Below are 23,846 nucleotides of genomic sequence, written 5' to 3'. Positions count from 1 at the left end.
GATTTGAGTGTATTTAAATCAAACGCTATCTGAGTCTTTCTATCCAAGTAAAGGAAAAAGGGACAGGAAAGGGCTACAGACCTACCTGCATGAGAATGCACCTCAAAGCAGGATATTAAGAGAAAGCAGAGAACCTACAAGGAATGGAAAAAGGGACTGATCAGCAAAGAGAGCTGGCACGTAGAGGTCAGGCCGCAGAAGTTAAATGAAAACTGCCAGGAGGTCAGGAAAATGGGAACTCAGACAAACAAAAGGTTTCTCAACAAGAAATAAAGAGCAAGAAATGAAGAACTGGTGTCAACAAGGGGTAGAAATTAGGAGGACAGACCAAATATTAAATTAGTGTTTTGCATCATTTTTTCCTTTAAGAATAATGCTGTGTATGAGGACAGAGACAGAATACCTCAGGGGAACAAGGACAAAGCACTGAAAATCACCACATCCATTACTAAAATGAAATGAGGCTGCTTAAAAAATTTCCATCCCAGAATACTGAAAAAAATCAGTTATACATCAAAATTGCAAACTCAGGCGTAAGGATTCTCAATGAATAAGACAATTTCTGGGATAGCCGCCTAGGGCTGGAGAAGAAATGTAGAACCTGTGTTCAAAAAAGCCCTATTAATGTGAACTTAGCGCTCTTCAGTATAACAACTGTTCTAAGGGAACAGCAACCAAGAGAAGCCAATGACTGGAACATAAATAGAGAACAGAATGAAAATGCAACCCAGATCTTTCCAAATGTAAGTCATGTTATACTGGCTTATCTTTCTTTGATGACATTTCTTGGTTATATTACTAGTGGTGTTGTTCCTCAAGGGTCTACTTTGTTTAGAATTTCCATTTTGTACCTTGGTAAAAAACCAAACCAAAAAAATCCCCAAACAACTAGGTTTTGGTTTGCTGTTGACACAAGCATTTAAAGTACTGGTAACATGGTAGAGAACAAAATTATCATACAGGAAGAAAAGCAAGAACTTTTAGTCTTACATGATTGAAATGGAATGAAAAATAACAAAAAATAAGCATGATAAGAAGATGCTGCAAGTCAGGCCTCTGCTTGAAACACCGAAGGAAGAGAGGGACTGTGTATTCTGGTTCACTAAGGGCAATGAGCCACCAGTGAAAATAAGGCAATTTCTATATATAGCCAGCATTTTATTACAAGCAAGAAAGTATGTTAATATAACTTTGCATTGTAGGCAATAATGACGGTCTTGCTATTATTATACAAACATTTACACCCAACATCTTGCTACCAACAGAGGTTCTAACAGAGGTGATCCTCTCTCTTGCCTGCCATCTACTCCACAATCTCAGCAGCACGTCCCTGTTCCAACGCTGCAGCACTCTGTACTAAAAATCTTTGCTACAGAGTAAGGTTTTCCAGCTTGTGATACCCAGAGGGACACACTCTCACAAATCCCTACAGAATCCAGCACTGTGATGACTGGCTGCGATCGTGAGCACTGGACTTCATGCACCCAGAGATCCCTCACTACCCTGGGGTCTAAAAAGAAAGTTGGTTGCTTCAGGAAAAAATAGAAGGTGCTCAAAGTGGCTACCATACCATACTCCTTGAAATACTGTTTTAATCAACTTCCATGAACCTGAGGACAAGACACATTTTCCTATTAGACCTGTAAAACCACGCAATGGTGAGCAAAAGTTGTTTGAAGTCTTTCATACTTAAAAAGCTCATTACTTGTCCCATTAGAAAAAAATGCAAGTCTCTATACATGCCTGTGAATTTGAATTGTGATACTATTATCGATTTAAAACTGTATTTGACAGGAAATATAAGTTTAAATCACTATGAGCTTGAGGGAAAAGATCTCCTTTAGATCTGCTCTGGGATGTCTCTGGAGGACTTAAATAGATTTTAAGATGGTTAAAACAAATTAAATAGCCTGTTATATATTACATTACATTCGCTGTCCTACCATGCAGCTCACATTTCATAGCCTATAAAAATTAAATTTTCTAGCACAAATTGGCACTTATGATAGACCTGTGCCATCTTCAAACAAGGACGTTTGACCGTAACTGAAAATTGGTATCATTAGATTTAAGGAAGAGAAAGGGGGAGGCAAATTGAATCACATTTACATTTTGACACTGTTGTATGCAGATCTTTTACTGTATTTAGTGAGAGAGCTTGAAAAATGTTCTGTTTCTCAAGCCTAACACAACTGAAGATGATTTTTTTCCCATGTATCCTAATATTTGCTCAATATTTTAAGAGAAAAGAGAAAAAAAAAGAGGGACTGGAAGAGGTGTTGTGATATTGCAGGAACTATTTTATGAATAATCCATTTTAAAATAAGGTGCTCAATATGAGTTCAAACTCATAAAAATTCTATGAAAAAAATGCCTCAATCCCAGCTGATCAAACTCAAATCTATTACTTTTAAAGCAATACTTATGGTTGCATTTCACACAAATATCTTGGCTAGAAAGAACAGAGGAAAAGATTTTTCTGGGGCAAGATTGTCTTTATGAATGAACAGAGTCATGTAAGTAACACCTCGAAGATGTTCCCACTTCTCAGTTTCACCTACTTCAGCCATAAACTATATTGACTCTTCTGCAAAACACTTAAACAGCAGACAAAACCTAAAACCAAGTGAAAAATACATACTTCTGCTGCACATACCCAAATAGAATCTTTTTTTCTCAACCTTGCTAAATGTCACACACAAATTTAGTACCAAACCTTATTTATTTTGTACCATCATTCACAACCAAAGGTGAGAAAAGTAGCTTTCTAAAGTCCAATCTTGCTAAACTGTAATTTTAGTTCAGCTAAAAATGTCTGAAAATGGACATCAGGCATGAGGGTCTCATTAAGTCAAACTCTTCTAAAGGTCAGTGGTTCTCCATCTGTTACCACAATTAAACTTAATTTAACAAAACTGGCAGGGTGCTGTATTTCATAGGTCCAGCACTCTGCTTTCCTCAGCATCAGCACTGAAGCACCAGAGTGCACAGATCCACTCTACTTTCCCTCAATGCAGGTTTGGAATTCCATTTTCTTCCATTATTTGATGGTCTCAGTGACAACAGTTAGAACAAATCAGATGATACAAATACCAGAAACTAACATACATGAGAAAAGTGGAAAAGGTGGATAAAAGGGCAAGAGGAATAGAGAGGGGGGGAAAAAATTGTTTATGCACAAAGGTAACTCAAGGCCATGAAATGATCAGGTTTGTTGGGGTTTTTGGTTTGGGTTTTTTGTTTGTTTGGGGTTTTGTTGGTGGGTTGGGGTTTGTTTGTTTGTGTTTTCAGAAGACAACCTATCCTTTCATTTTGTTCTAGTGTATTCTGCCTAGTACTTTACTGCCCCACAGCAAGGTACTGTTGCTACACAAATAAGCAATAGATGTGAAATGAATATATTATATGGTTTTATTAAATGATATCCCAAATTTTGGATAGAGGGGCCAAAATGAAGTGTGGAGAGACAGAATGGTACTTTGTCAAGTATACTGCATGAAAAAATTCTGCTAGCACCTTACAGAAAAGTCTCTTATTTAGGAAGTGAAGTGCTTTTGCTGTTGTCTTTCCTTTGAGGAGCAGCTGTTTTCCTTTTTCTGGGTGTTCCTGGGTGGTATGAACATAAACAAATGTGACATGAATAAAGGATGAGACCTGTTATGTTTCTCTTGTTTTCTTTATGTCTTACCATCTTTACTGCTGCACATCATCTACAATTCACTGTGCACTAATATCAATACATGGAAAGGTGGGGGTGGGGGTAGGAGAAGCTTTCCAGAAAAACTTTGTGCATAAAATAAAGACCTAAAGACTTCAACTTGAGACACAGCCATCTCTAGCTGGCTAGCATAAGTGCCCTGCTTTAAGTACAACAAACCAGCAATCACCTAAAACTAAGGCAAACGAAATGAGCGTCCTAAGGAGAGATTAAGGATAACTCATGAAGACACACAGACAGGGCCAGTCCTGGCTATAAATTCTATGACAGCTTTTTCCTTTCTTCTTCTTCAGAGGAAAAATTTGAGATCAACACCACAGACTGGTCTCTCTGACAAACATAGATTAGTAGCTCCTAACCTGTTACTAGTATCCAAATAATCCAAGCAAAGACCTATCTGTTGTGACAGTTGCTATCAACTGTTTCCAACCAACTGGAAAAAGAGATACATCTTTCTTCCTTTTCTTGAGGTGGGCGGGTTTTTTTTCTTCCTCTTCAACAAGTAACTAAATGCATAACAAAAGAAAGCAATAGGTCCAGGTTAGATTTTCATCTTTCAGTGGAAAAGTTTTATGCTATATCAAGCCAAGTTACGCTCACTTATCTTACTATTCGGAGATACCAAAAGAACCCTCTTCCCTGAAGGTAAACTCTGGCTCCATAACAAAAAAATGCAACTATAAATTTGAGGGGGATGAGGGAAAGGAAAATGACCAAAAGAAGATCTTTAGTTTAGAACACAATTAAGGCACTGGAGTCACCATATTTGTTTTTCAAAGGAATGCTAATGGATGGGATTGTCTTAACTGAAGCCCTATGAAAATAAGGGTTCTTCCAGACCACTGGAAGTTACTACAAATTGCAACAGTAGTTACAGGGGAAGGACTGGCTGAACATTCACGGGAAATATTCCCACTGTAATAGAGGTGCATCCTTCTCAAATGTAAACTATGGGTTCAGATGCCTTTTACTAGCAGCAGTAACAGGAGCTTCTCTTGCTTCTCCTCGCTTGCCCAGCTCGTTTGTGCTGAGCAGTCTGTGTGGCCACCCAGCAGACTGGCCAATTCACCAGCTGAGAAGGGCAGGCAGCAGCTACTATAATGATGTGGTTACTACTGAGAAAACAGCATGGACCGACTATTAACAGTTTCTAACTAAAATTATCACCAAAAAAGAACACGTCTGACTTCAAACAATACTAACACTGTCCTCATTTTCAAAACAGTGAAAGCAACTGCAAGCCTTATCTTAATCAGCGGAAGATACTACTGTTTAGTGTTTCAAATCAACACAAAGTAGACAAGTAAGGCTTGCAATTATACTCCAAACTCCCCACTCAGTCATTCTGAATTGCATTCCTTTAGCAACACAAATAAGTAGTCTTAGTCCATAAAGCTCTCAAACATTAAAAAATTACCAACTGGAGTATACTTGCAGTTGCTTGGTATCAAAGCCTTCCATAAAGAATGACAATTTAATGCAGATTTGGACAATGCTAAGTTAAACACAGGCCTTTATTTTAAATACCACCGCAATAAAATTAAGAAAACTGAAATACAGGTATCAAACTCTGTGCATGCGACGTGAACCACAGGAAAGTTAATCTCACATAATACCTCCAGTTCTCCACATTCTCTTTAAATGCTTTTTCCATTTAGATTTAGTGTCAGTAAACGATGCATTTTATTTTGCCTCAATTTATGTGATAGACTAGCTGAGTAAAAACAAGGATGTCAGTAACAAGTAGTATTTTAACTCTCTCACAATGGTATATATAAAAGCAAATTATATTTGGCTAGCAAGGTCAAAATGGAAATCAATACATTCTAAAATTCTTCTATTGCACAGCACTAACAATTTGTGTTTGTTCACTTTCAACTGAATGCCTTTGTTCTCCAAGCCTCCCTGAGCACTCAAGTCCTACTAGTAAATTGCATTTGCTTAATGCACAAGTAAAATCAACTACCCGTTAATACAGCTAATCACTGTACATAAGTTACAGAGAGCTTAGGGGAAGAAAAAACAAAGGGAACCAAAGAGACACAAGTACATTCATAGATAACTTTATAAATACAGACTTAAGAGATTAAGGGGAAAAACAAGTTGACTTCTAACACACAATCCTAAAAATTACAAAAACTAAGCTTTAAGAGCTATTTTTTTCCTGCCACGAATGTTAATTTGGTGTAACAAAAAATCTCAAAAATTTAAAATTAGTAAGATGTTTTACATGAAAGATGAGTAGCAAATTATTTTAGTTTAGTTAACAGGTAATTTTCTTCTGAAAACTAAATAGCTGAGTAGGCTCTATGAACTAACAACTACTGAATTTCATGAACAAGTTTGCAGTCATATGCTGTCATAGCAGATACACGCTGTTTAACTTTTACCAACCTTGTTATAGTGGTGAAGGACACAATGAACTGCAGTTTTCACCATTTATTTATTTATTTTAAAACAATATTGGTAAAGGCAGTAAGCATGCACATAACCCTCCTGAAAAGCTTACTTTGCTTGTATGGCTTACTGTGTCTTTGCTTAGGACCCTTCTGAAATAAGTCAGTGTTGCAAAACAAAGTTAGAGTCCTTTGGCAGTACAGCATCCTGAAGTCAATAAGGCATTTCTAATGTAAACCTGGAATTTGCAAGCAGTTACTACTACCATTTCATTTTTTACACATTTACAAACTGATGAAAAAATTTGGAGAAAAATGACCTGCAGTTTAATATCTGTTCAAAGCTGAGGTTCTTTGAAAGCCTGACTATACACTATTGAACAGATTGTGTGTATTACAGAAGTTTTCATACTACAGAAACACAAACACCATTTGTATATGAAACACATCTTTCTCAGCATACATCCAACTCTCCATCTCGGAGGTTGAGTCTCAGCCTTGTCGATACACATCTGTCTTCACCCATGTGAAGAGCTATTGGCAAATGTTTATGAGGGGGGCCCTGAGCATCTTAAATCTCCCTTTAAGTTCAGTTTTACTTTTAGGTAACAGTTCTAAAAGAAAGACCTTTACAAGTATTTTAAAGAGCATGTGTTCTGAAGTTGCAGAAGTGAACTTCATATATATCACATGTGTCTTGAACCAAGCAATCAATAAAGTCACATCTTTACTATCAGAATCATCAGCGGAAGAATTCAGTGCTGACAGATAAGTTACAAACCAACTTTTTCTGAAATTACTTTACTTAGGAAGCTAGTCTGATATTAGGCACTTTAGTTCAGGTTAATTTCTCAGACTGTGTTAGCTCTCAATATTAAGTGATGATTTTTGTAAGAATAGACAGTCAAAGGGAAGAGACTTACTAGAAGTCCCCTATTCTTCCTCTCATAAAATAAAGACAGGTTAATACATGCATTGCACAAGAAGGAGAATCCGCCTCATGGCAGCCCCAAGGTATGTTGCTCAGAATGTGACAGTTGCCAGCCATAACATGGAAAACCCCTTGTATCAAATTCCAAAGGCTTTGCTGTGCTCCTAAGTAGAGGATTCAGCATGTTGAGGGAAGAAGTTCCAAAAGGAAGGGAATGACATGTTGGAAAAAGTTACAGTAACTTATGTGAATGTTAGTTTAATGTAGTTTTTCTTACATAAGAATAAAGTTGAAAAATCTTAAAGATTCCTTTTTGGTTTAGATTTTTTTAACAAAAATACAAAAACAACCCCTCCAATATCTTAACATAGATCCAAGCATTCTATCGTAATAAATACAACAGTGATTACATTCATTTTCAACATTACGGAAAACAGCTGTACAGCAAATCAGCCAGACAAGCAATGAAGCATCATATCTTCTCAGTTAGGAAGATTATCAGAGATGCCACCAAGAATTTGGGGGGTGGGAGGGATTTGCCAGAGCTGTGAAGGGAGTAACGATCTGTGGAGCTTCAGAGCCCATGCAGGTAATACACACAATTAAAGCAACTAGGAATGTAGTTTTTATAGTCTTTATAGCTTTTGAGATACCTTTCTATAACTAACACCTTCAAACACTCAGAGCAAGACTATAACACAGATTTACATACCTACAAAATTAATTTCCTGATTTTCTGCTTTTCTACATATTAAATTCAACTGCACAGGAACTAGACTGACCAAAAGCAACCAAAGACCCTCCACTTCTTCCTCTCCTCTGCTGTGCAGTCAATAAACTCACATAAAACAAACACCACAAATGGAATAACTACTGAATTCAAACACAACTATGGCCACTTCCAGAGGGTTTTTTTTTCTGTGGTATATAACTGTGTAACAATGAGTCCTCTCCGTAAATCTCAAACCCAAGTTTTCAAACAATCAAAACATAAAAAACAAATAATTCTATTTGACCTTCATTATTTAGGTCTGTGTGCCAGGTCTAATCAGTTCTCACAAGCACATTCCACTTTTTAAAAACAGACTGTAGAAATACATTTTTCAAACTAAAAGGAACAGAATGCATTGTTTTGATGCTATGGCCTGAAGCCCTTTATCTGAGTTTTACCAAAGTATACTCTATCACTGATCAAAGCAGCAATGACAACTTAATGTTCTTTAAAGTTATATATTGCTGCATAAACTTCCCACTTTTGTCTTGCGGCCTCCGGCTCAGCATGTCATTGGGAGTATATTCAAAGGTCAAGAGAGTTTCTTTCAGAAGCCCACTGTTCCCAAGTGGCAGCTCTAAAGATTGCAGGACTGGAGAGTACAGCAGGGTAGATTAATTCCATCAGGGCTCTGTACTCATATACCTTAGAAAACTCAGGTTGTCATTTCTTCTGTCAGATGTTTGAAATACTACTTTGTACTTTACTGTATGGACTATTTGTATGTGGTAGCAGTATTTCCACCTTACCCTATTACTGATTCCATTATAATCTAAAAACCTCTTCTCGGTCTAATATTGAAATCAAGATTTCATTTTAAATTCCTTTCAAATATTAATTTTGCATATGCCAAGTGACTGGCTGACTTTTTAAAGCAAATTTTGGAAGCTATTTGGACATGTGAGACTTCTTTGTAAATCTGTATTTTAACAATTTACTGAGAAATCTCAAATTGAGTTTACTAGAAAAGTATTATGCAATTTTATGTTTAATGAACTGTGTCAAAATGAATTGTTCTTAAGACTACTTAATTAATAAAAAGGCATAAGAACATGCAACATAAAAACAACGGTAGAAGCATGGTAGTTAAGATCTTAAACATCTCCATAAAGTTTTAAGCTTCAGATGAATGCTTGTCACGATTACTTAAAGCACTCTCAACATCTTCAAAATTCCTGTGCACCCCCCACAGACAAGAGGAAAACCCCTGGAGAAACAAGACTTACATGACTTGAGAAATCAAGGACAGAAGCATGAGCCAGGATTCAAGAGGCAGTACCAAATCTCTTAACAATAGAGAATCCAGTTAAATCTGCTCCCATACTCTCAGGAATGCACGAATCATCCAAGTAGTTGAACATTAGAAGCTGCGCTGAAACTCCTTTATTTTGGCACAACTCCTTTATCTCGGCACAACTCCTTTATCTCCTACCTAAAAGCCCTTGAGGAGGATGGCTACCAGGGGGAAAGCCCATGGCCCAGAGCTTAGAAAACATACGTGTTCCTGCAAAGATTTTGATTTTCACAAGTGGAGTACTGCAAAGCCAGAAGCACAACAGGTTTGAGAGTATCTCTGGTAATAATTAGGTTGGCTCTTCTCTCCTCCGTCCCGATTTCACCTACATCTCACCAGGTTTCCTATGAACTCCTTTTCAGAGAAGGAAAGGAATGTGGAGAGGGGGAAGTATGGGGCTGGTGGGGCCAGATTCTGCTGCATGGTAACTTTCACTTACATGGAACAGTAAGGAACAAGTGGCAACACTGGCTGATTCTCAGAAACTAGTTTCAAAGCACTAAAAAACATAAGTATCTGGGATTTTGATGCTTCAGAGGAATTCAAAATCAAAAATGAAAAATTGGGCAACAGCAGGTCACAGGCCTTGCACTGACATAGTCTTACCCTCTAAAATCATGTTTGTTCTATGATATAATAAAAAGAAGTATTTTAGTGATTAGAACTCACACGGTGTCATTCTGAGAGATGTCTCTTCCCAGACATGTGATACCACCATAACTTTCACTAAGATTCTGTGCCCAGTAAGAATTATCACTTAAAAAGGGCACCTTTACAGGTCAATCTCTACCGAGGTCATATGAAATTAACGTGGCCTGAAATGCCAGATGTACAATGTCCTGCTCTCAGACACTCTCAGATCTATTGATGAACTCTGTAAATACATTAGCACACTGTTCATGTTTTAAATACAGTCAAAACTTAATCAGGTAGAGATTTTTCAAATTAAAGTATCACCAAAACCGAAGTAGGGACCTAAGAAAAAGTGTGATTGATCCAAAAACATTATCATCTTGCTAAAATTTGTAAGGAAGAAGGAAAAAAATTGAAATCAGTAAAGTTACATTAAAATTCTGAGCATCTTTCAAATATTGTAAAACTAATATTGGAAAACTCAAACACTTGGTCATTAGGCTTTTGCTTCAATAGGATTTTAGTCTTGATTTTATTGACATGAAACCTCAGGTCCAGTTTCAGTTTGTCCCTGATTGCTTTTCCAGATATGTAATGACCACAGAAGTTGTTTTAAGATCTATGTTTTATAAAATTGCACGTACTTGGAAATATGATGCACTGAGCCGTATCACAATTTATTTTTTTAACTAAAAACATGCTCATTAAAAGAGCTTAATTTCCAAATGCTTTTTCCAGTGATTGCACTAAATTAGAAGAGCCAATTTTAAGATGGAATTTTCTAGTCCAATAAGCCTAGCACACAAAGCAATATTTGAATACGTAATTTAAATGTTACAATGAAAGACATTGATGGATTCTTCCAACTGTTTCCTATTAGTTTTCAGATTAATGAATTACAACACATACATACTCAGCACACACATTTTTGAGAACCTGCTGTGCAACACCATAATGAGGAATACCACAGGCCATTGTTGAAAGAGATAGTTTTGTTGGGTTTTTTTGTTTCTTAATGTCATTTCTGCTACAGTTATGGGAAATATTCCAGTTCCGGTACACCAAATAGAAGCCTATCTGGAAGAAGTGTTGGGAAAAAAGCATACATTAGAACATTTTAAGCTTAAAATATAGCTCTAGAATTTTTCTGACTATATGTTTTTACTATTTTTGCTACCAGCACCCAGTTACGTTATGGTACACTAAAAAGTGTTGTACAATACTAACAAAGAGGCTTTTAAAAGCCCCTCAACAGGGGAGGAAGTGGAAAAAAAATAACTGTAAGAAGGGGCAAGCAGACAAATAGAGAATAGCGAGCAACTCTGCATACACAGATGACTAATTCTGACACACTATATAGGTGAGGGCATACAGGAAAAACTTCAGTTAATGAAAATTTCCAGGAATTTAATGGATTTTTTTTTTTTAATTCTCTGTCTTCACTTTCCTCCCCATAAATTTAAAGCACTCAGAAGTACTAGTAGTCCTCCTGAGAATTTAACCCAAACCAAATATTTGAGCAAGGCAGACTCCGTTATAAAATCTCACACAACCAACATCCTTTAATTAAATAGGTACCACTGTGTTTGGACATGCATGAAAGCTAATCTGTAAGGAATACCACTTGCACAATATGCTACCCTGGGCTTTGGTCACCTCTATTTAGGTCACAAAGTCCAATGACAATCAGTAACCATCCACATTGCCATTTTATTCCTAACTCTTCAGGGAGGAGTCTCTGCTATAATTTCCTAGGGGACAATTTTCTTATTAAAAATTCAGTCCTTACAGGCTGTCAGGACAAGGCTGTACTGGAGTTTATACAAGATCAAAATACTTGTAAAAAGTATTTTTTTGTAAAAAACTTTTCCTCCTAAAAATCCAAAGAATGTCTTAAAGATACTATCAGGTATTTTTATTATGCTTCTACACTAACACAGTATAATTACTGAAGCCTTACTAATTCTGATGTGAAAAAAACCCAATACAGTAACAGGCAAGTATGGGTAAGTTTTGCAGTGATTTAGGTAAAAAAAAATAAATTTGTTGTTGTTGAAGCTAAGAGCTAATGTAAACTTTAGTACTGACTCTTGGTTTTATACAGTAAACTGAATCTAGAAATGAATTATTAAATAGAGCATATATTTTACAGATCTGTGCAAAAAACCCCAACAACCCTTATTTTTAGTAATTAGGCATCAACCTACCTCAAGGAAAAATACATATTATAATAATTAAAAGAGATTTTTATTTAGGAGTCCATGGTCCTTTAAATAGTCACATACTTATAGACTGCAAAAGCTCATGTAACCTAATCTATGTTTTCCTCAAATCCCCACAAGTCCATTTACTTAAAAACACCACACTCCTGGATGGGTGCCTGGCGTACCAAACCTGTCCCGTCGTGCATATTTTTATACATGTTACTAAATTAGGAAAGCAGAGTGGACTAAGGTTATGCCAACTCTGAAAAAAGAACAGGGTCTGCATCAGTTTGTGCCTTTGCTTTTAAAGTCACAATCATTAGAAAAAAAAACTTGAACTTTATTAAGTACCAAAGTGATCTACCCTAACCAGAGACAGCAATATAAGTAGAAGGAAAATATAAAGGGGGGAGGAGGGGGGAAGCCAAATTTATTCCTCCCTATTTTGAAGGCTCTAAATCAAAATATGGAAAACAAGTTTAAAAAATTAGTTAGGACTACATATTTTAATGCCAGGGTCTAGAATAAGAATAGAATTATTGGTATGCTGTACCCACAATCAGTGGAAATCTACTGCAAAAAGGAGGTGGGAAGAAGTTGCATTTATATGCTTTTAATTAAGATTTACTGAAATACCTTATATTGAGCTCTATTCAGAATTACTAAGTTGAGTATTCAAGAAGTCTTTACCAGTGAAATATTGGTATGAATAGTAAATACAGATATTGTACTTTACAGCGTCTTAAAAAAAAAAAAGTGAAAGAAATGAATATGCAGTTTTCATGTCTCAAAGTTTCTCTTGCCTCCAATTAGCAAAGCAAATTCCTAAGCAAAACAGACTTAGTAATAATCAATTAACATTCCGAGGGTTACTTTATAAATAGACAAAGCAGTAATCAACAATTATAGTTTGATTTATAATTCTAATAATGACTGAACCCTTCTTGTCATTACCACTGAAGCTACCTATGCAAGAGAAAATGATCTAGTACTTATCTATAAGTTATATTTTTCAGAATTCATCTTCATGAACTCTTCCAGCCTTCTGAAAGCACAAGTTGTTTCAGTTACAAAACCTCACTGATCTTACCGCTATTAATTTCCTATTAACTTAGAGGTTATTAATTATGGAGAGATAATTATTAATTTCCTAATAATGGGCGGAAAGACTCAATCCTCCCCAAAATTAAATATGATCAACCTCAAAAAAGGTGTGGTCTTAAGAAATGGAATGGGAACACCCAAGTTCTATTTCTGGCTAACACTGACTCCTGCTGTGGCCTGGAGCAAATCACTTCTGTTAAAAACACTTTTTTCCATTCTGTAAAACGAGGATAACACTCCCTTATCAGCTTCGCAGGATCTTTCTCAAATGCTTTGAAGATGAAGTTTTATAAGCCTACAAATGTATTTTAATGAGGCTTAAACTGACTATATTTCTAAAAAAATTTGCCTTAGAAAGGAAAAGGATTTGAACAGAAATGAAATGAAGAGTATATGTGCTATTAACTTCCCCTAAATATTGTTGCAGTTTGCACTTGAAAAACACCAAAGGCAGATGAACAAATTTTCTTTAGGATTCTACGTAAATGAAAGAAAAAAGGCAACAAGTGGATGCAACATGCAGAAGTCTCAAGAAACACCACGGAAATGACAATCTGAAAGGGAAGCCACACATTTCCTTATACGGGGAAGAAAAGGCATTTGCTAAACCTGCTTTGGCTCTTGCAGAGATCTGTACTCCCCTTCAGTTACCACAACTGCTGGTGCTCCCCACTCACCTGCACTTTCACTTACAGATTAAAGAAATAGCATCACACAGTTTACATGAAGCTTGGTATTATTTGACTGCATTTTTTTTTTTCCTGATCAATGCGCTCAACTCTTGGTTTTTAAAGTTCCCTGACAACAAACACAAAAGAAAACTTGGTCTCGCCCATGTAAAGACAACTGCTGATATTTTTTTTCCCTTCTTAAAGGGAACTTTGCCAAAAGATGGGCTGGGATCATAAACCATACCCTATTCTTTGTTTAATTACTTAGCTTTTGCTCTTGACTTGGCAAAACATTAAGCTTTTCATTTTAGTAAATCTATAATTAACTCCAACATGTGCTGAGTAAACATAACCTCATTTTTAATTAAATCTTAGAAGAAGATGCTACAACTTGCCATTTCTAAGGAAAAGTATTTCTCAAGTAATGTGCAATAAAAAAAATCTAATCCTTGTCAAATATGAAACTTAAGTCCAACTTTGAGTATAACCGACCATCTTTTAAGCCATCTGTTGTCCAAATGTGCATTCACTAACTACAAGACCAAAATGTAAATCTGAAGAGCCATTACTTCACATCAAAAGTTTCCAAGGCTAAAGTCAAATCAAATCTAAATGGTAACACAGCAAAACTGAGAGATAACCTTGGCTTTGGGTCTCCTGAAGAATAATTATACCAGTACATCTCACTGGATTTTTTTTTCTTTACAAATGATGCAATAATTCTTTCACAAAGAGAAAATAAATATAATTTCTCCAGAATGAAAGGAGCTGAAATATCATATGCATTATAAACATCAGAAACAAAGGGGAACTTTCTAATTAGTCATTCATAAGGAAGAAGATTCAGAAAATTTACTTCTAGCAGCACATTCATATAGTACTAACTTTACAACTCAATTAAAATGAGATATCAATTATCTGAATAAAGAGAAAGCTCTAAAAAAATAAATTATGAAAATGTAATGTCAACTCTAAGTCAAGCTTATGCATGAACTAATGTAATAATATGAAATAACCACCATGTTTTGTTTATGCTGCAACTCTATAAGATCTCTGGCATTACATATTTCCAAATGGCCCTCAAGAATTTAGATTATTTAAGTACTACAGTTAAATAGTAGAAAACCCCACAAAACTTTACTTCATATTCCAGAATTACATATATTAGAGCCAAATAAAAGAATCAAGAAATTGTTAAAGTCAGAAGCTACAAAATTTACACTTTGCAGAACAAAAAAATGCTATGCATTTCAATGAAAAAAAGTGCTCAAGAGAACTTTATTGATATTAAATCTCATGTTCTTACTTATCTGCAACTCTTTTAATCAGCTGTCCTCTCAAAGACAGAGTCTCTCAGTTAGTGATTCTGATTACCACAGAATCTAGATACTGATGATTCTGCATTAGACAGAAGTTGGTCCACTTAACCTTATCCAATGTATATTCAAAACATGACTTCAAGAGAATTTCACAAAGCATTTTCTTCCAGGCATTTTATATTATATTTCAATTTCAATGTGCTTCTTCTGGACAAATTTTTCCCCTTTGCTTCTCATCAAGTTCAGCTTAGTCATCTTTCAACAATTCTCACAAGTTAATGATGCGTGATGGAAGTACCATTGTTTCAGTGGCAGTGCACAATTAAACAAAGTGCCTTGAGGTTGAAGTACATGATTTTATCCATGGGTAACACTGATTTGGTAGTGTTTGCTAAACACAAAGGTAGGGTTGTCATTTACACTACAAGAGTGCCACAGCATAGAAAGTGTTTTCTAATCTCCAAGGAACACAATTTCCATGCTTCACCTAATGCCCTTTTCCCCCTCATCAGTCCTGTATTGCCGAATTTCTTCAGGAAACTAAGGCTTAAGTATTCATGCTGTCTGCATGAATTTTCATCATTCTCCCCCACCTCCTCCCTTAAATGTAACTTTTTAAAACTAGTTGCACAATCATGACCAAACCTGAGAAAAGAATATAGGCCTTCATTATTAAATTTATGAAAACAGGTACTTGAAGACTAAAAATCTTGCCCATCACATTGAAGATAAACCACAGCACAAGCTCAACCTTTATTAGAGTCTGAAGAAGTCTACAATCAGACTGAAGACATAAATCTATATAGGGCTTTGTTATGCATACTATTTCAATTGTTTTAAAATTAAGAGTTATGCAAGATTTCTATAAGGCAAATCTTAAATACTAAAAATGAACGTTAAGAGCACAATTGTGGAACAAAAACATTAAAAATAGATATATATACACATGCTATTAATTGCATTATTTCTTTCAGTTCTTAATCACAATTAAGGAAGAGACAACAGAGAATCATTCTTAAAGTACAAAACATAATAGAAATGTGTGGGTGTTCAGACACTTAGTAGCAAACATTTACCATCCAACCCTTCTGCAGTTGTATTGAAGAGATTTTGTAGCAATTGGTTAAGTATATTACTAAGAGTATCCTCCTGGATATTGAAAAACTGAGGGTACTTATAACACCAGACACTGGGAAGGGAGAGACAAAAAGAATAACAGGGCAACACCTCTAAAGTAAGCTTTTCATGTGATGACATCATTATGCTGCAAGTTGGCCTATCTGGTTACACAAGGTGAACAGTGATCAGCCTTTCTTAACTGGATCCGCTGCTGTGATAAACAATTCACTGCCATTTGTGTGATATATGCAGGACTAAGGATGGAAGAAAATGGTGGGCAAGAGTTTTGAAAAGTTACTTCCATAGATGACCATCATCTATACCTGAAAACTATTTTTTAAAGCAGATCTTTAAATTCTGCACAAGAGGCACTAGTAGAAGCTAAATTATATCTTACGTGGTTACTTATTAGAAATTAAGACAAATTAAGAGCTGTCTTTCCCTAACAATGCATTGCAATGCACTATCTGCTGTAAAGACAGCAGTTAACACACAGTGAAATGATGTACTGCAGTGAAATCACATCGCATCCTAGTTCATTTTATTAACTTTGCTAGCTTTCCTGACAGAACACTATTTAACACTATTATGAAGATTCATGCTACCAATATAATTAAGGAGAAAACATTCATCAAAACTTACTATTTTGCTCTATTTTTTCAATTGTTGAACATAAATGTTATTTTCAAAATCAAAGATTTTGTTATAAAGTCATCTTAGAAATCTTTACAATTTTACAAACTATGAAAATATACTTGGAAGCCCTCTTCAGGAAGTGTTATGTTTACGGAACACTCACTGTAGTAGATTGACTCTCCAGTAGGCTAACTCTCCAGTGTAAGTGAAAGACTAATCTTGCTCAGACTAATAACACTCAAGCTGTATGACATCCAGCCATGTCGATAGTGACAGGATCTCAACAGACAGGATTAGTAATGATAGCAGTAATGGCATATAGATAAACTGATGGTACGCTACCAGCAAAACCAGCAAGACCAGACACGACTGGACTCTTCAAAAGTAGGCAACAATAGTATTATTTCTAAACATGCAAAATTGTCATGCACACAAAACTAAACACACTTAGGGACAATGCTCAGTACCAAATTTTTTAAACTTCAGGAAAAATTAAATGCAGAGTGCCTATGCAGCTGATACCAGCTCCTAATCAAATGTGGTAGACTCAAAATCAACTCTTCAGTAATGTAAATTATCCTTTTGAAAGTCTTTTTTGGAACCTTTTTAAGTTAATGTGTGAAGTTTTGCAGAAAATGTGTCACTTTTTCTTTGAACAAGTCTTTCTTTCATGGTACAGCACCATAAGGTAAATTATCTTTGAGGAACATAAAGCACACTCAAGTCACTCCTTTCTTTTGAATGTAGGACATCTGAAAATTGATGGAAATTTTATTGGCCTTGGGTCATAATGTTTAACAGGTTTATCTAATTTCATTCCAGAGCATTTACATAGTCATATAATTTTTTTTTCTTTCTAATCATAATCATCCTTTCACTTATTATTCTTAAGCCTAGCAAAGTACAAGGAAAGGAGAGTTAGATTTCTGCACCCAAAACTTCAAGAAGCAAATGCAATATATTTCTTGGGAATAAGCAATGTGAACTTACAAACACATGAAGGTCACTTTGAGAAGTTAGTTAAAATTAGAGCCAAAAGCTAGTCCTGTTAGATTAAGTTAGACCAGTTTTTTGAAATGCTGGCCTTAGATTTTTATAATTTCTGCAGATCAGAAAATGCAAATATGTCATAGAAAGATTAAAAAAAAATTAAAAATCACCATAATCTTATCTGGAAAGATATAACAGCAATGGAAGAAGAATAATCAGTTATGTCTGCTTATGAAAGTATTTAGAAGGAAAAAAAAATTCAAAATCTGCCTATGGTCAACTTTTTCTGACTTTGTGTCACATTTACTTTGAATAAATTTTGCTTTTTTATTATAAACTAGCAAGACAAACATTTGTTATTTACTGTCATAGTGAGGTAGAACTGCCACAGGCAAACCTACTAGACATGTGTCTTAAGAAAATACAAGAATGGGGCTGTTGAGCAAAAAGAAAGAAAGGAAGGAAGGAAGGACTGGAATCCTTTATATTCTGGAAAATCAGAAGAAACATAATTTTATCATAATGACAGTTGTCATTAGTATTTTGTGTCTTCTCAAGGAAGTTCAATATTTTCTTGATACAATGGCAAAGACTGTTAAATAGATACATTTTTCCCCACTTCAGAAGCATTTTTCAGGACTTTTCTTTATCTTAAGTACATACAGCGTGGCTTTTTCCTAACTACAGAGTATATTTAGTATACATACAATGGCAATCCCTGCCTAGTCTTTAAATGCAAGTTGTACCATGCTTCAGCTGTAAGATATGAAAAAAACCTAGAGCAGATTGCTATGCAAATTAAGTTCAAATGGAATTTGTCATTGCTGTAATCCCTCAAGCATTTGTACTCACCTGCAGGTAAATATTTCAGCTGGTTGTTAGCCAAGCGAAGATGACGCAAAGATCTCAGTCGGCCAATCTCTGGACACACAATTTCGAGGGCATTATCACTTAGGTCCAGAAATTGCAGTTTAACGAGGGAGCCAATGGCTTGTGAGAGAACAGATTAAAAAATGAACGTGACCCAACAGTAATGTTAAAATCTTAATAGGACTATGAGAGGATAAAAAGCCACAGTACCTAACACCTATGTCTGAGCAGATTTTGATGTATTAAAGCTGGTCTCACAACTGAATGACACAGTTTGTGGAAAGGTTTATCTATCTAACAAACAGTACTGCTGGCAGTAAGACAGGAAGGGAAAAAAAAGTGATGTACAGAATACTTCCATTTCTAGATTCTCCTTAGACGATTCTGCTCTGAAATCACTTTTTCCATTCCTTTGCCTTGAGTCTATCCAATTTCTGTATTCAGAAAGAGTTTAAAATACTTTCCTGAAATTGGGCACATAACTCTACAATTAAGGCAAGGAAGAGAAACTAGTATAAATTCTTGATACTTTAGGTTTCAAATCTGTCATGATCTAAACCAGCAGAGTATTCTGTGTGGTAACTGGCTGAAAGCAGAAGACACTCTGGATTTTTGTTTCTGTAGATGAGTGCCATTTAGCCTTTTCACTTTCTGCAATTATAACTGAAGCAAACAGCATTTAGGTGCATTTGAGAATTCATTAAAATAATTTAACATAGCATAAACAAGGATATTAGCAACTAAGGACTAAGAGCTACACTGGTATATTTTACATGAAAATCTTTAATGTTTTATGGGAAAATAAAGGAAAAATAGGCCTCTTCAAAGAAGAAAAATAAATATTTTATGACCCCTGCCACTTATTGTGAGCTGGTAGATTACTTACCTTCAGGTACAACAACTATGTTATTTGAATGAAGGTACCTGGGGGGAGGAGAAAAAAGCAGAGGACACCACCTGTTACCCTCAAGGACTTCTGCTACACAATCAGTTTGCAAAATATCCAATTTCAGACTGAAAGAGCACCCTCAAAGCTATTCCTCTCTATGACCACAAAAGCTGTGGAAACTGTATAAACTGGCAATGGATAGGTACTTAAGTTTCACTTAGACTATTAAATGATTAATATAAAAATAAAAGAGAATGACATACAATCATTTAAAACAAAACATTCAGAATTACAATAATACTGGGCTCTAGCTTTGATAGTCATAAAAAGAAAACAAAAAGGAAAAAGAATAAAAGTAGATAGAATAACCAAAATGAACCATATTTGATGACCAGGTTATTCCACACTAAATACTGGATAAGAAAACAAGCCCAAACCCACACAAGTTACACAATTACGAACATTTTCCCCTGCACATAAAAACTCTTACACCTTTACTGACTGAAGAAACAAGCACATGATCTACTTGTTGCAAGTGGGTTTTTCAAACCTAGAGTACATTTTTCAAAAGAAAAACTCAGTCTTGCACGTGGTCATTTAGGTAGTTACTGAGGGTGACCAGATCTCTCACTGAGAATATTCAGCATCCTCTGCTGGGCACTTCCAGTACTACCAGTAACATAAAAACTATTTTTAAATTTTATGCATTTTAATTTTCAATCAATATTGCTGCAAATGAACAAACAGGTCTTGTAGGAAATAACAGTAACAACATTTTCAAATATTGATATTTAATTGTAAAGTTATACTGAGTACTCTATGTCCAGTTGCTTAGGCACACATGGAAATTATTTCCACATTGTGTGTTTTTTCTCCCATTCTATTAAAATAGTATTTCCAAAAGTAGGAGCCTGTCTTTTCAGGGAGATACAGGCACAACAAGGAAAAAGATGTATGAACATTTCAACTGCATGGAGCATCTGAGCCTTCTCTTTTTCTTTAAAAACTGCAGACATTTAACGTTTACTAAAAATGTAACAAACATAAGGATAGCAGATATGCTTGTAGATATCCTTATATATACCTCAGGATGAGAATTCTCCTACTCATTTCAGCTGCAGCCCCTGAAAACACTTGTAAACTATTTAACTCAAACTAAAAAAAAAAAACGTATATTATGAGGATCTACACCTAGCATCCCAGCATGAGGGACACGATGTACAAAGAAACACAGACAAAAGTGAAAATTTTAAAAATAGTGAAATTTCTAAGGATGTAACTTTCAGGAAAATGAAAATCAGTTAAGTTTGTCTTTCAAAATTTAAAGCTATTATAACAAATTATTCTTTAAATATATCTTTATTTTGTGGTCTCTGTCAACATAACATCTCTCGCTGTCTGATCAAAAATTCACTCGTACTATTAGAGCTACAGAAATCACAGTCCTGCTGCATTTCTCTCTATGTGAGATAATGATGGTACAACTAAAGCTTGCTGAACCCCAAATAATTAGGTTTGTAAGAGATTATTTTAAGCTGTAATTTATACAGGTTTTCGTAAAGGCACTATCAGATAACATGAAGATTTCCTGATGCCCCATGGCAAATCATTAACTACTAAGTATATCAAATACAAAAATATTTATTTTACTGCTTCATAGCATAAACATACTCTCAAGACTTAGGCATGATGAAACAAGACTGTCTCTTAAGCAAGTCAGAGACTGCAGTGACCTACAAAACAGTTCAATTATACTGTGGTCGCGTGTACCAGAAAGGTGTGGTTTCAAGGGCCAAATTAAGATGACAAGATCAGACAGCTGAATGCATTAGACTACTCAGATATACACCTCCTCCTGTTTGGAGCTTTCCATTAAATAAACAGAATCAATGGTCCATCACTTACTCAACTGAGAGCGAGCCAAATGAGTTATAAGGGGAAAAGAGGATGTCCCTTTTAACCCCTCTGCTGCCAATCCTACCATACAAGGAAATCATAACCTCACAAGAAGAAAATGGGAGGGAAGAAAACATTGACTCAGGGGCTTACAGCTTAAAATTAATTGGCAAAATAATACAGATCCTGTGACATCCATTCTTTGGACAAGACTGGATAAACTACTCTGCCTACAGCAATCACCTTTAGTTACTACCCCTACTTGCTCATTCCTGCTCCTATTTGACAATCTGTTATTTGGTTCCAAAAGAACTTACTCTACAATCAGCAAGACTAAGATCTTAATACTCCTGGTAGCTGAGATGAGCAACTAGGGATGGGCTGGAGGCAGTAACCTGTTACTCTGGGTCTGTCACAACCATTTGACCATTGCATTTGGAGGTTCCTGTGCTTTATCAGGATGACAACAGTCTACACAGGAGTTGGGGTAAGTAATTTTTTCCCTTAGCAGTGTAAACATTTGTATAACAGTTCTTGTTATACAATAAACAAGAAATTGTAAAAAAATATTAACATCTGGATATATCTCCTTTAAAAAAAAAAAAGAAAAAGAAAAACCCAACAAAAAATAACCCTTTCTTGCCCTCCTAGAAAACCCTTCACACTTAAGAGGTAGATTATGTGCAAGCAATACATTCTAAAATTATTTTAAGAGAAGATGGATCAGCATAAAAAATATATATTAGAACTCCTACACAAACTCACAATTCCACGAGGTTTGGAAGCTTCTGTGCAAGGTTTTCTGGCTGAAAAAGAGTTAGAGATTTTTTAGGTTTCAAAACAAAAACCAGACACACACATATTGTGTACCCAACTCATTTTAATAACCATACTAAAACATGTCAGCAGCTAGTCACGGGAAAAAAAAAAAGGCAACACAGAGTTTGTATACAATACCCTACTTCCACATCCCCGCACGTTCTCCATCAGTGCAATCTGGGATATATCAAGGGTGAGCAATTCACTACTGAAACAGAACTACAACCTAGAAGTAATATCAAACGTGTCCTCAACCAAATGGTAGTCAGACTTCTGAGGCTGAAAAGATGGATTACCAAAACCTTACTTTTGAAAATATATTCACATAATTGAGTTAGTTGAAGCCAAGAGACTGCTAGGAAGCTGCAGCCTTTACAGACTTAAAGCAGAACAAGAACTATACAAGATGTCTAACTGTAATATATTTTATTTTGTAATACTTCTAAACTGGGAAATGACCTACAAACTTTGTGTAGCTTAATTACCACCAAGCCAGAAGTGCTGAATCCATACAACTAGATTTCCATATTTACATGCATATCATTTTCTAACTGCTAACTGATACCTAGCTGCAATTCTGTTTCTTGATGGCATTTATAACTGTGAACATATATCACAAAACCAGCTTCATAAGTTTCAGATGTCATGTTGGTATTGTAATCAAAATTATTATCAAGGTTAAGACAGTTTTATTGCTTAAGAAACCTACTTTAAACATAGATATGTTTTATTGAAAAAAGTTTTTACAATACATATATATGCAGAAACAAATTAATTTTAAAAGCAGCTCGATCACATGGTCAATTTCCTATTAAAAAAAAAAAAAAACCTAGCAGTTTTCACTGCCCAGTAAATTTAAGGTATATTATTATAATCTAAAATACTTAACTTTGTGTTTATAAATTTATTATGAAGGACTATGCTAACCTGACAAAGTAACGTCATAATATCCTTATGTAGCAAACATGCCACACCCTAGATCTGAGTACAAAAAATAGTTTGCTTTTAACTATACAGCAGCAAATGATGTCTCAAGAAATGAATCCGTTGACGTCAAGACCCAAGAAACAGACTATAACTTATCAACTGTTGCCACCTACTGGAAAGTTTGCTACAGTACAGTCATCTTCTCGGCACAAAATTTTATTTAGTCAGAGAAAAGCTTAAGCTGGGAGAAAATATAAAAAGGCTGCAACATGCTCAAGCACAAAAAATTCAAGCTTTAATTTAAAAAACATAGAGGCAATGTGAAGAAAAACCCACCAACCCACCCTCACTGTCATCCTACACTCTTTATTAGAATAAAGATACTGACCTGAATCAAACTATTTTCACATTGTACATGAAAGTTATACTCTTACTCTTGCTCTAACAGTTTCATATTGTAAGAGCACGAAACTTAGAAGAGAGACAATTTTACAGTTTAGCAAGTCTATAATAGAAATTCTGCTTATCTTCTCCAGTACCACAGAAACAATGGGTCTGAGTTATAGTTGCTCAATACAACGTCCTACAATGAAATTAAGATTAAAACAACCTATTCATGATCCATCAATTTAGAGGTAAAACTAACTCTGGTCTCTCT

At 35.3% G+C, this 23,846-nt stretch overlaps 1 protein-coding gene across 3 annotated transcripts in view; it reads right to left on the bottom strand.

Moving 5' to 3' along the window:
• LRRC28 (leucine rich repeat containing 28) overlaps positions 1 to 23,846 on the bottom strand; it is a 53,902-nt gene that overhangs the window by 23,937 nt on the left and 6,119 nt on the right. For 2 of the 3 annotated variants that reach the window (XM_075765114.1, XM_075765116.1), the window contains 3 exons: positions 22,208 to 22,248; positions 19,544 to 19,581; positions 18,640 to 18,777 (listed from right to left, as the gene is read on the bottom strand). In XM_075765114.1, coding sequence (XP_075621229.1) covers positions 18,640 to 18,777; positions 19,544 to 19,581; positions 22,208 to 22,248 — 217 coding nt within the window. The remainder of the gene's footprint in view (positions 1 to 18,639; positions 18,778 to 19,543; positions 19,582 to 22,207; positions 22,249 to 23,846) is intronic. The other variant, XM_075765115.1, reaches the window with a different exon arrangement.

Source organism: Balearica regulorum, chromosome 12 (genome assembly GCF_011004875.1).
Source record: "Balearica regulorum gibbericeps isolate bBalReg1 chromosome 12, bBalReg1.pri, whole genome shotgun sequence".
In the NCBI taxonomy this organism is placed as follows: Eukaryota; Metazoa; Chordata; class Aves; order Gruiformes; family Gruidae; genus Balearica; species Balearica regulorum.
The sequence above is the reverse complement of the archived record's forward strand: the minus strand, read 5'-3'. Positions and strand labels throughout refer to the sequence as shown.